This window comes from Vulpes vulpes, chromosome 15 (genome assembly GCF_048418805.1).
Source record: "Vulpes vulpes isolate BD-2025 chromosome 15, VulVul3, whole genome shotgun sequence".
NCBI lineage: Eukaryota > Metazoa > Chordata > Mammalia > Carnivora > Canidae > Vulpes > Vulpes vulpes.
Window position 1 is genome coordinate 60,448,507 of NC_132794.1, and position 13,522 is coordinate 60,462,028.

The 13,522-nt window shown below is 35.6% G+C and overlaps 1 protein-coding gene across 6 annotated transcripts in view; it reads right to left on the minus strand.

Moving 5' to 3' along the window:
• The window catches only part of RAB27A (RAB27A, member RAS oncogene family), a 72,155-nt gene that overhangs the window by 16,016 nt on the left and 42,617 nt on the right, over positions 1 to 13,522 (minus strand). For 5 of the 6 annotated variants that reach the window (XM_025995027.2, XM_025995158.2, XM_072738582.1 and 2 more), the window contains 3 exons: positions 10,676 to 10,850; positions 2,623 to 2,708; positions 239 to 342 (listed from right to left, as the gene is read on the minus strand). In XM_025995027.2, the coding sequence (XP_025850812.1) occupies positions 239 to 342; positions 2,623 to 2,708; positions 10,676 to 10,828 (343 nt within the window). In that variant the 5' untranslated portion in view covers positions 10,829 to 10,850. Of the gene's footprint in view, positions 1 to 238; positions 343 to 2,622; positions 2,709 to 10,675; positions 10,851 to 11,447; positions 11,582 to 13,522 lie in introns of those variants that run through there. The other variant, XM_025995235.2, reaches the window with a different exon arrangement.

Here is a 13,522-nt window from a genome sequence, read left to right on the forward strand (position 1 = left end):
CATGGAAAGTGCTTCCATGTTCCTACAGGATAAGTACTCAAAAAAAATCAAAGTTAGTATTACTAGGGAAAACAGTATTTCAGTAATGTTTGCCCCCAAAGTAAAACCTTGCTCCTTTAACAGCATTTTTAATAGTACTAGGAGCTCCTCCAAAACAACTTACAACAGAAGCAGAATTTCAGAGAGCATTGTATTGTGAGAAGTGGGGAGCAGGAGACAGAGAAACAATATCACTTACTTATCCAGTTTCTGACATTGAGGAAACTTTGCTCATTTGTCAGATCAAAAAGCAGAAGAAATCCCATAGCATCTCTGAAGAACGCTGTTGTCAAGCTACGAAACCTAGGAACATAAAAGCAGATTGGTAACCTAAATCATGCCCCCACTCCTGAATATAAAACTAACAATAGTGCCGTTGGCCTCTTCCAATAATTCATCCATGACAAATTGGGTTTTTAATAATGTGCCATTGTTTTTAATAACTTCACATTATATATGCATATAGTATTTTTCAATTACACAAAATCTAGCAAAGTATGCTATCAAATAGATACCTAGAGCTAGAAAGCATATTTGAAAATATATTGGGGCTTTATAAAATGCCAACAATTATCAAAAGTTCTATTTGGAATCCAATCTCTTAGAGAACAAAGTGATGGGTACCAGAGGGGAGGTGGGGGTGGCTGGCTGGGTGGGTGAAATAGATAAAGGGGATTAAGAGAACACTTATGCCAAGCACCAAGTAATGTATGGAATTGCAGAGTCACTATATTGTACACCTGAGACTAATATAACACTGGACGTTAACTGTACTGGAATTAAATCAAAATAAATAAAAACAAGCTGTGTAAATTTTTAAAAATTAAAAAACAAATTGAATAATGATATTCCAAAAGTGTATAAGACAGTTATTTATCACTTACATAAGTTTTTGTGTTAATGGACCATGTGATTTGAACAGGGACACAAGAACTAGCTCATGAGGGATGCCTGAGTGGTTCAGTGGTTAAAGTGTCTGCCTTCTGCTCAGGGTGTGATCCTGGAGTCCCGGGATCAAGTCCCACCATCAGGTTACCTGCATGGAGCCTGCTTCTCTCCCTCTGCCTATGTCTCTGCCTCTGTGTATCTCATGAATAAATGAATAAAATCTTTAAAAAAAAAAAAAAGAAAAAGAAAAAGAACTAGCTCAGGAGATCTTAGTTTCAGTCAAGAATTTACTGTACAATTAAGAGTTAATTAGACTAAAAGCAATGGTGCTTGCTGTGTATATTTTCCTCATCCTGAAAAAGTTTGGCTTGACTTGATGTTACAATGGGTTCCATGACCTTCTAATTTCCATCTCTAAAGACGTCTCATAACTCTGATAACCATTTCTTTGGCTTTAAGGTGGGAGTGGTATTGACTTAGTCCCTATGCTTTCTTGGTACTCTCTCTCCCACGGCTTTATTCTGCTCTCTCCCCTCTCTCTCCCTCTAAAGGTTGGTTTCCATTTTATTTCAATGCAAAGTCTGCAACTGACAGGCATAGACTTCAGGAAAGGAAATACTGGTATGAATTTGTCACCTAATCTGTTATTTTAAGTTTTCTCAAATATTTCTAATCCATGTTTTTACAAAAAGAGTTCTATATTTTAGGAATATATACCAGAGTAGTTATAAATGAAAATATCTGATATTTAGATTTGGCTTCAATATAATTTGGAGGAGGGGCTAAGAAGGGGTAGAGGTATATATGAAATAAGGCCACAAATTGATGACTACTGAGACTTGGAAATATGTACATGATTTTATTATACTATCCACTGTGGTATATATTTAAAGATTTCATAATAAAAAGTTAAAAAGAGAACTCTTCAGGTGCACCTATGTGGCACAGTTGGTTCAGCATCTGACTCTTGGTTTTAACTCAGGATGTGATCTCAGGATCATGAGATTAAGCCCCTTGTTGGGTACTGCACTCAGTGTGGAGTCTGCTGAAGTTTCCCTCTGCCTTTCCCTCTAGCCCTCCCCTACCCTGGCTCACTCACTCTCTAACTCTAAATCAATCAATCAATCAATCAATCAATCTTAAAAAAAAAAAATACTTCAAGGAAACTGTGAGAAAAAACAAAAGCTATAACTAACTGAAAGAAATTTTATATCAAGATTTCATGTGGCTTATTTTAATCAAGCAACTTCTGACCATATGAGTTAATTCTAATCATATTTTCTGTGAGGTTTCAGTAATCAGCTGAGAATAATGCATGTATGTCTGTAGTTGTCTTTGTGGCTGAGTAAATAACAAAAGTAAATGGAGCAAAGTGTCTTTAAGAAGAGAAACGAAGAAAGAGGAGGAAAGAGAATTGGGGGAAGGAAGAGGAAGGAGGAAGAGAAAAAAGTAGAAAAAGTAGAAAGTCCCTAAGTAAAATAGTCTATTTGAAAAGGGCTCATTTTTTTTTAACCTTGTATGAAATAGACATCATTATCATTTCAGACTGATAAATTTCCTGCAGATTTAGCAGCAAGTCTTATCTAAGTTCAGTCAACTAATCAGCTGGCCTTTTCCTGGCTCAGGTACTGTGTGAAGGGCATAGCTGGTTTTCACTTTCCTCCAGTAAGGAACAGATAACTGAAGATCTCATACCTCTCTTGCCCTGCTGTGTCCCATAATTGTAGGTGGATTCTTTGGCCTCTGCCAATGGCTCCATCTGGCCCATTGGCTCTGTATACCTAAAACAGCAAAATGAAAAAGAAAACTTTTGAGACCAGTGAAATCTTCTCACTTTTCTGTTCAGTAAAGTGCCCATAAGCATCTAGACTTCTAAAACATCCCATATGGAATACAACCTTGTTTGTATGCTATTCAAATAATTGTCTTTGGATAATATAATAATTTGTATTAAAACATAAATATACACATATATTTTTATAAATATATTATGAAATATATAAATAACACATAATTTGTATAAAAATAATAATCCATTCACCTTTCCTCAAAGTTCCCTCAAATCACTAGTATTTTTCCCTATCCCATCTTTATTTATTTTTAAAGATTTTATTTATTTATTCATGAGAGACACAGAGCGAGAGAGAGGCAGAGACACAGGCAGAGGGAGAAGCAGGCTTCACGCAGGAAGCCTGTGCAGGACTCTATCCTAGGACTTTAGGATCACACCCTGAGCCAAAGGCAGACGCTCAACCACTGAGCCACCCAGGCATCCCTCCCTATTCCATCTTTAAAAAGTATTCTGAAGCAATTTTATAAGAAGGACCTCTAGGGGATTCCTGGGTGGCTCAGTGGTTTCGCGCCTGCCTTTGGCCCAGGGCGCAATCCTGGAGTCCCAGGATCGAGTCCCGTGTCGGGCTCCCGGCATGGAGCCTGCTTCTCCCTCTGCCTGTGTCTCTGCCTCTCTCTCTCTCTCTCTCTCTCTCTCTCTCTCTCCATCATAAATAAATAAAAATAAATAAATCTTTAAAAAAAAATAAGAAGGACCTCTAAAGATCTCTTTCTCCATAAAAGCAATGAAACACTGGCAAAAAAAAAAAAAAAAAAAAGCCCAAATCCACTTTTTCCAAACTCTGAAAATTAACAAAAGCTCACAACATTCCAAGAAGCATCTATTTAAGAAAAATGGCTGAATGTCAGTAAAAACAATAAATTTTGTGCCATTTTAACTTTTCCTATCCCATACCATTCTCCCCAACTCCTAGTAGCCTTGAAAACCAAGAGATGAACCATCTGGGGCTAACAAAAGCCTAACCAAAAAACTTGAAAAAGAAAAGAAATGAGATGTACATAGGGATATTTGAAAAGCTCCAAAGTGTTCCTTGGAAAGTTCCAGGCTGGTCTCATGTAAAGGACTGAACATATGCCTAGGAAAGAATTGAAAAGACCTTATTGTCTTATCTCTGGCTGTGATGCTCTTCTCAAGCAGGAAGTGAAGGCTAAGGCAGAGCTACAAATAGACTGCAGGAGCATTAGGCACATGTTCCCAAATGGGCATGCACACATGAACACGAACACACACACATACACACACACACAAAATGTGTCAGAAAAAGATGACAGACTTACTAGTTCAAGAAATCTGTCCACTCAGGGACACCTGGGTAGTTAAGTCAGTCAGTTAAACATCTGACTCTTGATTTCAGCTCAGGTCATGATTTCAGGATAACAAGATAGAGTCAGGCTCTGTGCTCAACACAGAGTCTGATCGAGATTCTCTCTCTCCCTCTCCCTCTGCCCCCCTTCTTAGGAAATGGGGAGGAATCGGACTCCAGAGATGCTAGATTATATTATTCAAAATGTCCAGCTTTCAATAAAGTATATGAGACACAAAAATAAAGTATGGTTCATACACAGGGGGAAAACAAAATCAGCAGAAACCATCCCTAAGGAAGGTCAGATGTTGGACTTACTAAATAAAGACTTTAAATCAGCTATTGTAAACATGTTCAAAGAACTAAGGGAAATCATATTTAAAGAATTAAAGCATGGGGGTGCCTGGGTAGTTCAGTTGGTTAAGTGTCTGCCATTGGTTCAGGTCATGATCCTAGGGTCCCAAGATCAAGCTTCAAGTCAGGCTCCCTGCTCGGCCCAGAGGCTGCTTCTCTCTCTCCCTCCCTCTGCTACTCCCTCTGCTTGTGTTCTCTCATTCTCTCACTCTCTCAAATAAATGAACAACATTTTTTTTTTTTAAGAGCTAAAGAATAATGCCTCATTGAATAGGGAATGTTAATAAAGAGATAGATAGGGATCCCTGGGTGGCACAGCGGTTTGGCGCCTGCCTTTGGCCCAGGGCGCGATCCTGGAGACCCGGGATCGAATCCCACATTGGGCTCCCGGTGCATGGAGCCTGCTTCTCCCTCTGCCTATGTCTCTGCCTCTCTCTCTGTATGACTATCATAAATAAATAATAAAAAAATTTAAAAAATAAAAAAATAAAAAAATAAAAATAAAGAGATAGATATTGTAAAAAGTAAGTTGCTGTAAAAGGAATAATAAAGACAGTGCTTCAGGCTGAGATAAGAGGACACTGGGCAATAAGTCAAACCCATAAAAAATAAAGAGCACCAAAAAGATAACTACATAGATAAATATAAAAGACAGTATAAATGCATTTTTATAATTCTTTCTTCCATCTGATTAAAATACAATTGAATGAATAATTATAAATCTATTGATGGGCACATAGCATATAAAGATGTAATTTGTATGACAATAACAGTGCAAAGGAGGGAGTAGGAAATGAAGCCATATGTAAGCAGAGTTTCATGATAGTATTGAAATTAAGTTGGTATTAATCCAAACTAGACTGTTAAATTAAGATGACAGTTGTAATCCCTAGGGTACCAACTTAAAAAATGACTCAAATATATAGTAAAAATAATTAATGACAAGGGAATTAAAATGTTATACTAAAAAGTATATGACACAGGCAGCCCTGGTGGTGCAGCAGTTTAGCGCCGCCTGCAGCTCAGGGCATGATCCTGGAGACCCTGGATCGAGTCCCACGTCAGGCTCTCTGCATGGAGCCTGCTTCTCCCTCTGCCTGTGTCTCTGCCTCTCTCTCTCTCTGTCTCTATGAATAAATAAATAAAATCTTTAAAAAAATAAAAAAATAAAATAAAAATAAATAAAAAGTATATGACACAAAATTAAGTAGTCATGAGAAAATATAGGAACAAAAAATAAGACAGAAAACAAGTAGCAAAATGGCAAACATAAATGCCTTTTATCAGGAATTATATTAAATAAATTACTCCAAATAAAAGGCAGATACTGACAAAATGGATTTAAAAACATGATCCAACTATGTACTGTCTACAAGAGACATACTTTAGATTCAAAGACACAAAGAGGTTGTATATAAAAGGATAGGAGGAAAATACATGCAAACAGTAACTAAAAGAGATCTGGAGCTGTACTAATATCAGGGAAAAAAAACTGAGACAAAAATTGTTATTGAGGACAAAGAAGGATATTTTATAATGATAAAAGGGTTACTCTATTGAGAACATATAGGGAGAAAGGGAGAGAAATAAACATGCCAATCATTATATTGGAAGACTTCAAGACTCACTTTCTATAATGGATAGATGAATAAATAGGCAGATGAACAAGGAACCAGAAGGCTTACCACCACTATAAACCAAGAACAAAACAGACATCTATAGAACACTTCAGAACATATTCTTCTCAGGTACACATGAAACATTCTCAAAGACAGGCAATATGTAAGATCATAAAACAAGCCTCAATAAACTTAAGTCTGAAATAATACAAATTATGTCTTCATTCACAATGGGGTAAAATTAGCAATTATTAGCAGAAAAAATTTGGAAAATTCACAAATACATTTTACACAGTCTTAAATTAACAGTCTTAAATAACTGATGGGCCAAAGAAGAAACACAAGGGAAACTAGAAAATACTTTTAGATGGATAAAAATAAAAGCACAACTACAAAAAAAAAAAAAAAAAAAAAAAAAAAGATCAAATGAAGCTAAGGCAGTTACCAGAAGGAAATTTATAGCAATAAACAGCTATATTAAAAAAAGAAGATCTCAAATCAATAACTTAACTTTCAAACTTAAGAAATTAGAAAATAAGAGAAATTAAACCAAAAGCAAACAGAAGGAAAGAAATAATAAAGAGTGGAAATAAGGTATCTTTTCTTTGAAAACATCAAACAAATTGATTGACCTTCAGCTAGACTGATCAAGGATAAAAATAGAAGACTCAAATTCCTAAAATCAGAAGGCTTTCAAAAGATCTCCTGTATAACCAGATATACTATAAATAATAAAAATAAAAATTAAAATAATTTGTTAAAGATTTAGTTATTTGAGAGAGAGCACAAGCAGAAGAGGCAGAGAGAGGGGGGAGAGGGGATCTCAAGCTAACTCCATGCTGAATGGGGAGCCCAATGTGAGGCTAGATGTCACAACCTGATCATGACCTGAGTAGAAACCAAAAGTCAATGAACTATGTCACCCAGGTGCCCAAATTAAAATAATTTTTAAAGAAATTTTTAAGAAGGACAACACTACCAACCTTACATATATAAAAATATTACAAATGAATACTATGAACAATCATATGCCAAAAAATTAAATAATCTATAATAAATTGAGAAATTCCTAGACACAAAAAACTGAAATTAACTCAAGAAGAAATAGAACATATAAAGAAACATATAACTAATAAGGAGACTGAATTAGTAATCGAAAACTTCCCACAAAGAAAAGGTCAGGCCCAAATGTCTTCACTGGTGAATTTAAGCAAGTGCTTAAAGAAGAATCAACACCAATTTTCCCCAAACTCTTCCAAACTATAGAAAAGAAGGAAACACTTTTCAACTCATTTTTATAAGGCCAATATTATCCTAACACCAAAACTAAAGGTATCATGAGGGGGAAAAAAAATCTACCAACCAATATCCATTCTAAGTATTGACACCAAAATACTAGCAAACAGAATCCAGCAACATATAAAAAGGTTTATATACCATGACAAAGTGAAATTTATCACAGGAACAGCAAGGTTGATTTAACTTACAAAAATCAATCAATCAATATAATACAATACATTGTAGTAGAATAAAGGACAAAAATCAGTAACTATCTCAATAGATGCAGAAGAAAAGCCTTTGAAAATCTTCAACGTCTTTCATGATAAAAAAAAAAAATACTCAAAAACAGAAAAGAATGTCCTCGGGTTGAAAAACAGCATCTATGAAAAAACACAGAGCTTACATTATACCTAATGGTGAAGGTCTGAATGCTTTCTCCTTAAAATCAAAAACAAGATGAGGATGTCCCCTCTTATCAGTTCTATTCAACATTTTACTGGAGGTTCTTGCCAGGGTAATCAGGCAAGAAAAAGAAATAATGCATATCCAAATTGGAAAAGAAGAAGTAAAAGAGAAGATGGTATGATCTTGTATATAGAAAATCCTAAGGAATAAATATACACACACACAATTTGAACTAACAAACAAGTTCATCAAGGTTTCAGTATACAAGATAAATTCACAAAATAAATTATATTTCTCTAGTGGCAATGAACAATTCAAACTGAATTAAGAAACAATTTACAAAAGAATGAAAAAGATACTGAAGAATAAATTGAGCAAAGAAGTGTACAACTTAAACTTTGAAAAAGCTACAAAACATTGTTGAAAGAAATTAAAGAAGATCTAAATAAAATGGAAAAATATCTCATGTTCATGGATCAGAAGATGTAACATTATCAACAACCAATATTCCTGAAATTTATCTACAGATTCAGTGCAATTCCTATCAGAGTTTCAGCTGGCTTCTTTGTAGAAATTCCACTTGAATTCAAGTGGAATTGCAAGGAATCCAAAACAATCTTGAGAAAGAAGAACAAGGTGGGAGGACTCATGTTTCCCAATTTCAAAACTTAGTACAAAGCAGATGTAATCAAGATAGTACTGGCTTAAGGATAGACATCTAGATGACTAGAATAGAATTGAGAGCCCAAAAATAAACACATATTCATGGTCAATTGATTTTTCAACAAGAGTGCCAAGATCATTCAAGGGGAAAAGAATGGTCTTTTCAATTGTTGGACCCCTACCCACACTGTATACAAAAATTAACTCCAAATGGATCACAGACCTAACCATAAGGGTTATAAATACTTATATGTATATATTTAAAAGAACATTTATCCAGAATGTATTTTTAAAACTCTGAAAAGTGAAGAATAAAAAGACAACCAATTTCAAAATAGGCAAACAATTTGAATAGACATTTCTCCAAAGATTACACAAATGGCTAATAAGTACATGAAAAAAATATTGCTCAAAAACGTGTCATTAGGGAAATTTATGTCAAACCTACAATGAGATATCACTTCACATGCACTGGAATGGCTATAATCAAATAGACAATAATAAGAGTTGGTAAGGATATGGAGAAAATGGAACTCCTTCCATATTGCTGGTAAGAATATAAAATAGTGCAGCAACTTTAGAAAATTTGGAGGTTACTCAAAGTTAAACAGAGAGTTATCATATGGCAAATTAATTCTATTCCTAGGTGTATACCCAAGAGATTTGGAAACATAAGTCCACACAAAAAAATGTATATGACTGTTAATGGAAGCATTATTCATAATAGCTAAAAAGTGAAACAATATAATTGTCTATCAGTGGATGAATAGATAAACAAAATGTGGTATATCAATGCAATGGAATATTATTTGGCCATAAAAAAAGAATGAAGTTCTGATACATGCTACAATATGGATGAATCTTGAAAACATTACGCTAACTGAAAGAAGCCACACACAAAAGGAGGCATATTGTATGATTCCATTTACATGATATGTCCAGAATAGTCAAATCCATGGAGAAGAGATTAGTGGCCAGAGAAGGGATAAAAGAGGAATGACTGCTAAAGGGCATGAGGTTTCTTCTGGGAGTGATGAAATGTTCTAGAATGAGATGCACAACTGTGAATATGCTAAAAACCACTGAACCGTACACTTTCAGTGGGTGAATTTTGTTATGTGAATTATATCTCAATAAGGTGATTTTTTAAAAAACAAGATCATAAAATGGAAATTAATAAATATAATCATATACATATATACTTATTCTACAATTATATTTCAATACTAAAAAATTCATGAAATCCTATTCTCACTCAGTGGGTCTGAGTCTCTATAAGACTCTCTGTCAGAAAAGACCTAGAGTAGGAGGGAATGCATTCTTCTATCCTGGAAGCCAGAGACCCTGTACCTTTTCCAGGTAGAATATGCTCCATTGAAAGATCTTTGTCATTAATCTCTTGACCACTTGTTGATCCATGTCATGGTAACAGTTGATTCTTCAGCAAGAAATGTAGTTCATGGTGAAGGCAACTCTAACACAGTGACCTCCTGCCATCCCCTCCACCATCAGAATAACTATCAGTCCTATGGCCCCTTATATTAAAAAAAAAAAAAAAAAGTGCCCCTTCACCATTCAGTAGAACCTCTTCCTTGGTTTCTTCCCAGATCAACATTCACTACTGGCATTCTCACTCCTAGGTCAACCTCCCCCTCCTGGCAGCATGATGAGTTCTGCCACTTAGCGTTCCATGTGGGACTGAATTAAGATAAAGGTCATTAAAAATGACATCAAAGATGGACGAAATAGTCCACAAAACAGGAGTAGGGGGATCCCTGGGTGGCTCAGCGGTTGAGTGCCTGCCTTCGGCCCAGGGCGTGATCCTGGAGACCAGGGATCGAGTCCCACGTCAGGCTCCGTGCATGGAGCCTGTTTCTCCCTCTGCCTGTATCTCTGCCTCTCTGTGTCTCTCACGAGTAAATAAACAAAATCTTTAAAAAAAAAAAAAAAAAAAGGAGTAGGAGGGTGAGGGTGGTTTGTAAGCTTCATAACAAAGGCAGACAAAAAACTTTGTAGAGTTCTGAGGGAACATACAAGCCAAAAGGGTATTCAAGGGAAAATTAAAAGAAATCTTCCCTTTTGTCTCCTTGGTTTTATATTAAATGTCATTTAGCACAATCTTTTAAATCACATTGCAAAGACTGAACATACTACACTTTCACATGCACCCTTCAATTTTATATTCCAAACTTTGTCCTTCTAATTCCTACAAATAAACTAGACAGACAGGAAAGCACTGATTCACAGATCACATTGTCATATAGAACTTACCACTCTTTTTTCCCTGAAATCAATGCCCACTGTCGTGATAAATTTGGAGTTAAATTTGCCATCTGTGTACTGGTAAAGTACACTGGTCTTCCCTACTCCAGAGTCTCCCAAAGCTAAAAACTTGATGAGGTAATCATAGTCTCCATCAAACATAATGAAGAACTCAGTGGTTCACCTGTAAAATACAAACAAATGCATATTTTAAAAAAGCCATTAGGAAATATTTGAATATTCCATGAATACTATCAGTTACTCTAAAATCCAGTTCAGTAAGTACTATGTGACACTTATATGCCTAAGGGTTCTGTGAAAAGGATTAGGTACTATTCACTGCCCCCAAGGGTCTAATAATTTGCTAGAGGAGATGTAACAGAAATAATAAGTAACAGCTTAAACTTAATGTGCATATTACAGTACCATTAAGACAAAAATTCAAAGTGAGAATAAAAATTAAGAAGATAACCACCACTAAGTCTACCATGCAGATACAAAAATTTTAAAAAGAAATAAGGAAGGAGAATGTTACAGGAATAATAATAGAGTGCAAGTGGTTCCAATTCCCCCCCCCACACACACACCTTTTTTCAAAGTCTCCTGGTCCTAGATCTCAGGCTTTTCTCTTTTACTTGGACATTTAGGCAATTTCATTTATCCTATTCATTTTCAAATGTCACTATAGTTCCTTCAAAGACAATACTAAATTCACAAGCAAAATTTGGCTTGTGGCATTATTATTATTATTATTATTATTATTATTATTATTATTACATACCTCATGTTAAGTCAGACTTTCTTAGAATACCACTGCTCCCCTGGAAACTGAGTTCAGATTTGGGCAGCCATTGTTCAGAAGTCACAGTTGGCTCATCTACCTATACTTGCCTTGGTATTCAAACAAGAAATGCTACCAATTCAGGTTTTTGATATTGACTAAAACAAAAGTGCAACTTAGAGAAGAAAAATTCTTGTTTTTACCAGCAAAGCCTAACCATGGTTATTTTTATCCTTTGCAATGAGCACTTCTCATGATTTGTTTTTGTTCTCTAAATAGATTCAAACTACTGAAAATATCAGTCCAACTGAAAATGTAGTCTGTCTCCAGGGAAGGCTTACTTATTTTTATGCTCCCATTTCTAATACCAATAAACCCTCCTCAAAATCAGAAAAATAATGAGCTATCCCACTACCACCTGCAACTCTACATGCCCATTCAAACATGCATATTCTCCCATCCATACACACATCAGATGCCCTATATTAGATGCTAATTTTCCTTTCATTGTCTATTTCCACTCAGCCTCACACTGGAAAACTTTACTACCATTCTCATGCTTCCTACAGGATTATTTCTATAGGTCCATAAAATTAAAAAAATTCAAGCAAGGACATTTATTGATTTTCTATGTTTCTTCCACTACCCCATCCTCAATTTGGTGACTCATCTTATGCTCAAAAATCCTGAATACTAACCCCCAAGAGCCACTGCAATTTACTTCCTCATGGTGCCTTAGTAAAGAGCTAGGACCTCACATTCAGATATGGCTGGTCAGCTGATAAAGGCAGAGATTCCACAAACATTCATAACTCTATTTGCACACTGTAAAGAATGACACTTCACAGATGATGGCTTTCCTACATTATAGCTTCTGTATTCACAGGTTTGGGTTGCCCGTATTAATGGTATATAACATAAGTCCTCTCCAGAAGATAACCAATATGGTACAAATAAATATGCTAGTATCGTATTATAGGATCTCATTTGGCTCCAAGTTATTCATTAATAAGAGCTAAGAATTTAAAAACAGGCCCAAATAATGTTTAATCATTTTGGAAGTTCCCCTAAAAGTGAATAAGGAAGCAGAAGGCAACTTCAAATTCTGCAATGAGAATGATACAACAACACTGTGGTTACCTTAGTTCCTCTCTACTTTCAGGTTGAACAAAGGTTGGTCATTTCTGTATCTATGTTTTTTTTGTGTGTGTGGTTTTTTTTTGTTTTTTTTTTTGTTTTTTTTAATTTTTATTTATTTATGATAGTCACAGAGAGAGAGAGAGAGGCAGAGACACAGGCAGAGGGAGAAGCAGGCTCCATGCACCGGGAGCCCGACGTGGGATTCGATCCCGGGTCTCCAGGATCGCGCCCTGGGCCAAAGGCAGGCGCCAAACCACTGCGCCACCCAGGGATCCCTGTATCTATGTTTTTATATCATTTAAGGTACAGGAGAAAATGTTATCACCAATGGCATCACTCAGAAGACTGCCATTAGGATTCTCTAAATCCACTTGAATGGAATTCAAAGACAGATGAAACTATCTCTGCTGCACCAAAATTTAATGTGTTAGTTACTAGGGGAGAAGAATCACAAATATAAGTCTAAAAATGTTCTTTGTGGGTTTTTCTATTCATGTTAATAGCAATACATAACAATTTGTTCCCAAACCAAGCCATTGTAAAGGAAGTATTAACAAACCAAATACCACAGCTAAAGGTATAAATACCACCATCAATATTAATCATAGTTTGCACTCTTCAAATCACATCTCTAGGCAATTATCTGCCTTGTTAATCTGAAAATAAATGTCCAGACCTTTCACTCTCTGGGTTCAGTTTTCCCAAAGATGAAATACAACCCAGAGAGAATAACTCATTTGCATAGACTAGAAAATAAATCTAACTCCAAGTCCAAAGTCCAGTATACCTCCAAGCTTACTGTCTGTTACTCAAGTTTCCATAAATGCATGTTGGCTTAAAATGACCAGGTACTAATTGTACAAGACAGCCTAAGAGGTAACACATGATTTCTGAAGTCAAGAAGAACTGGGCTGAACCCCATGTTTCCCACATGC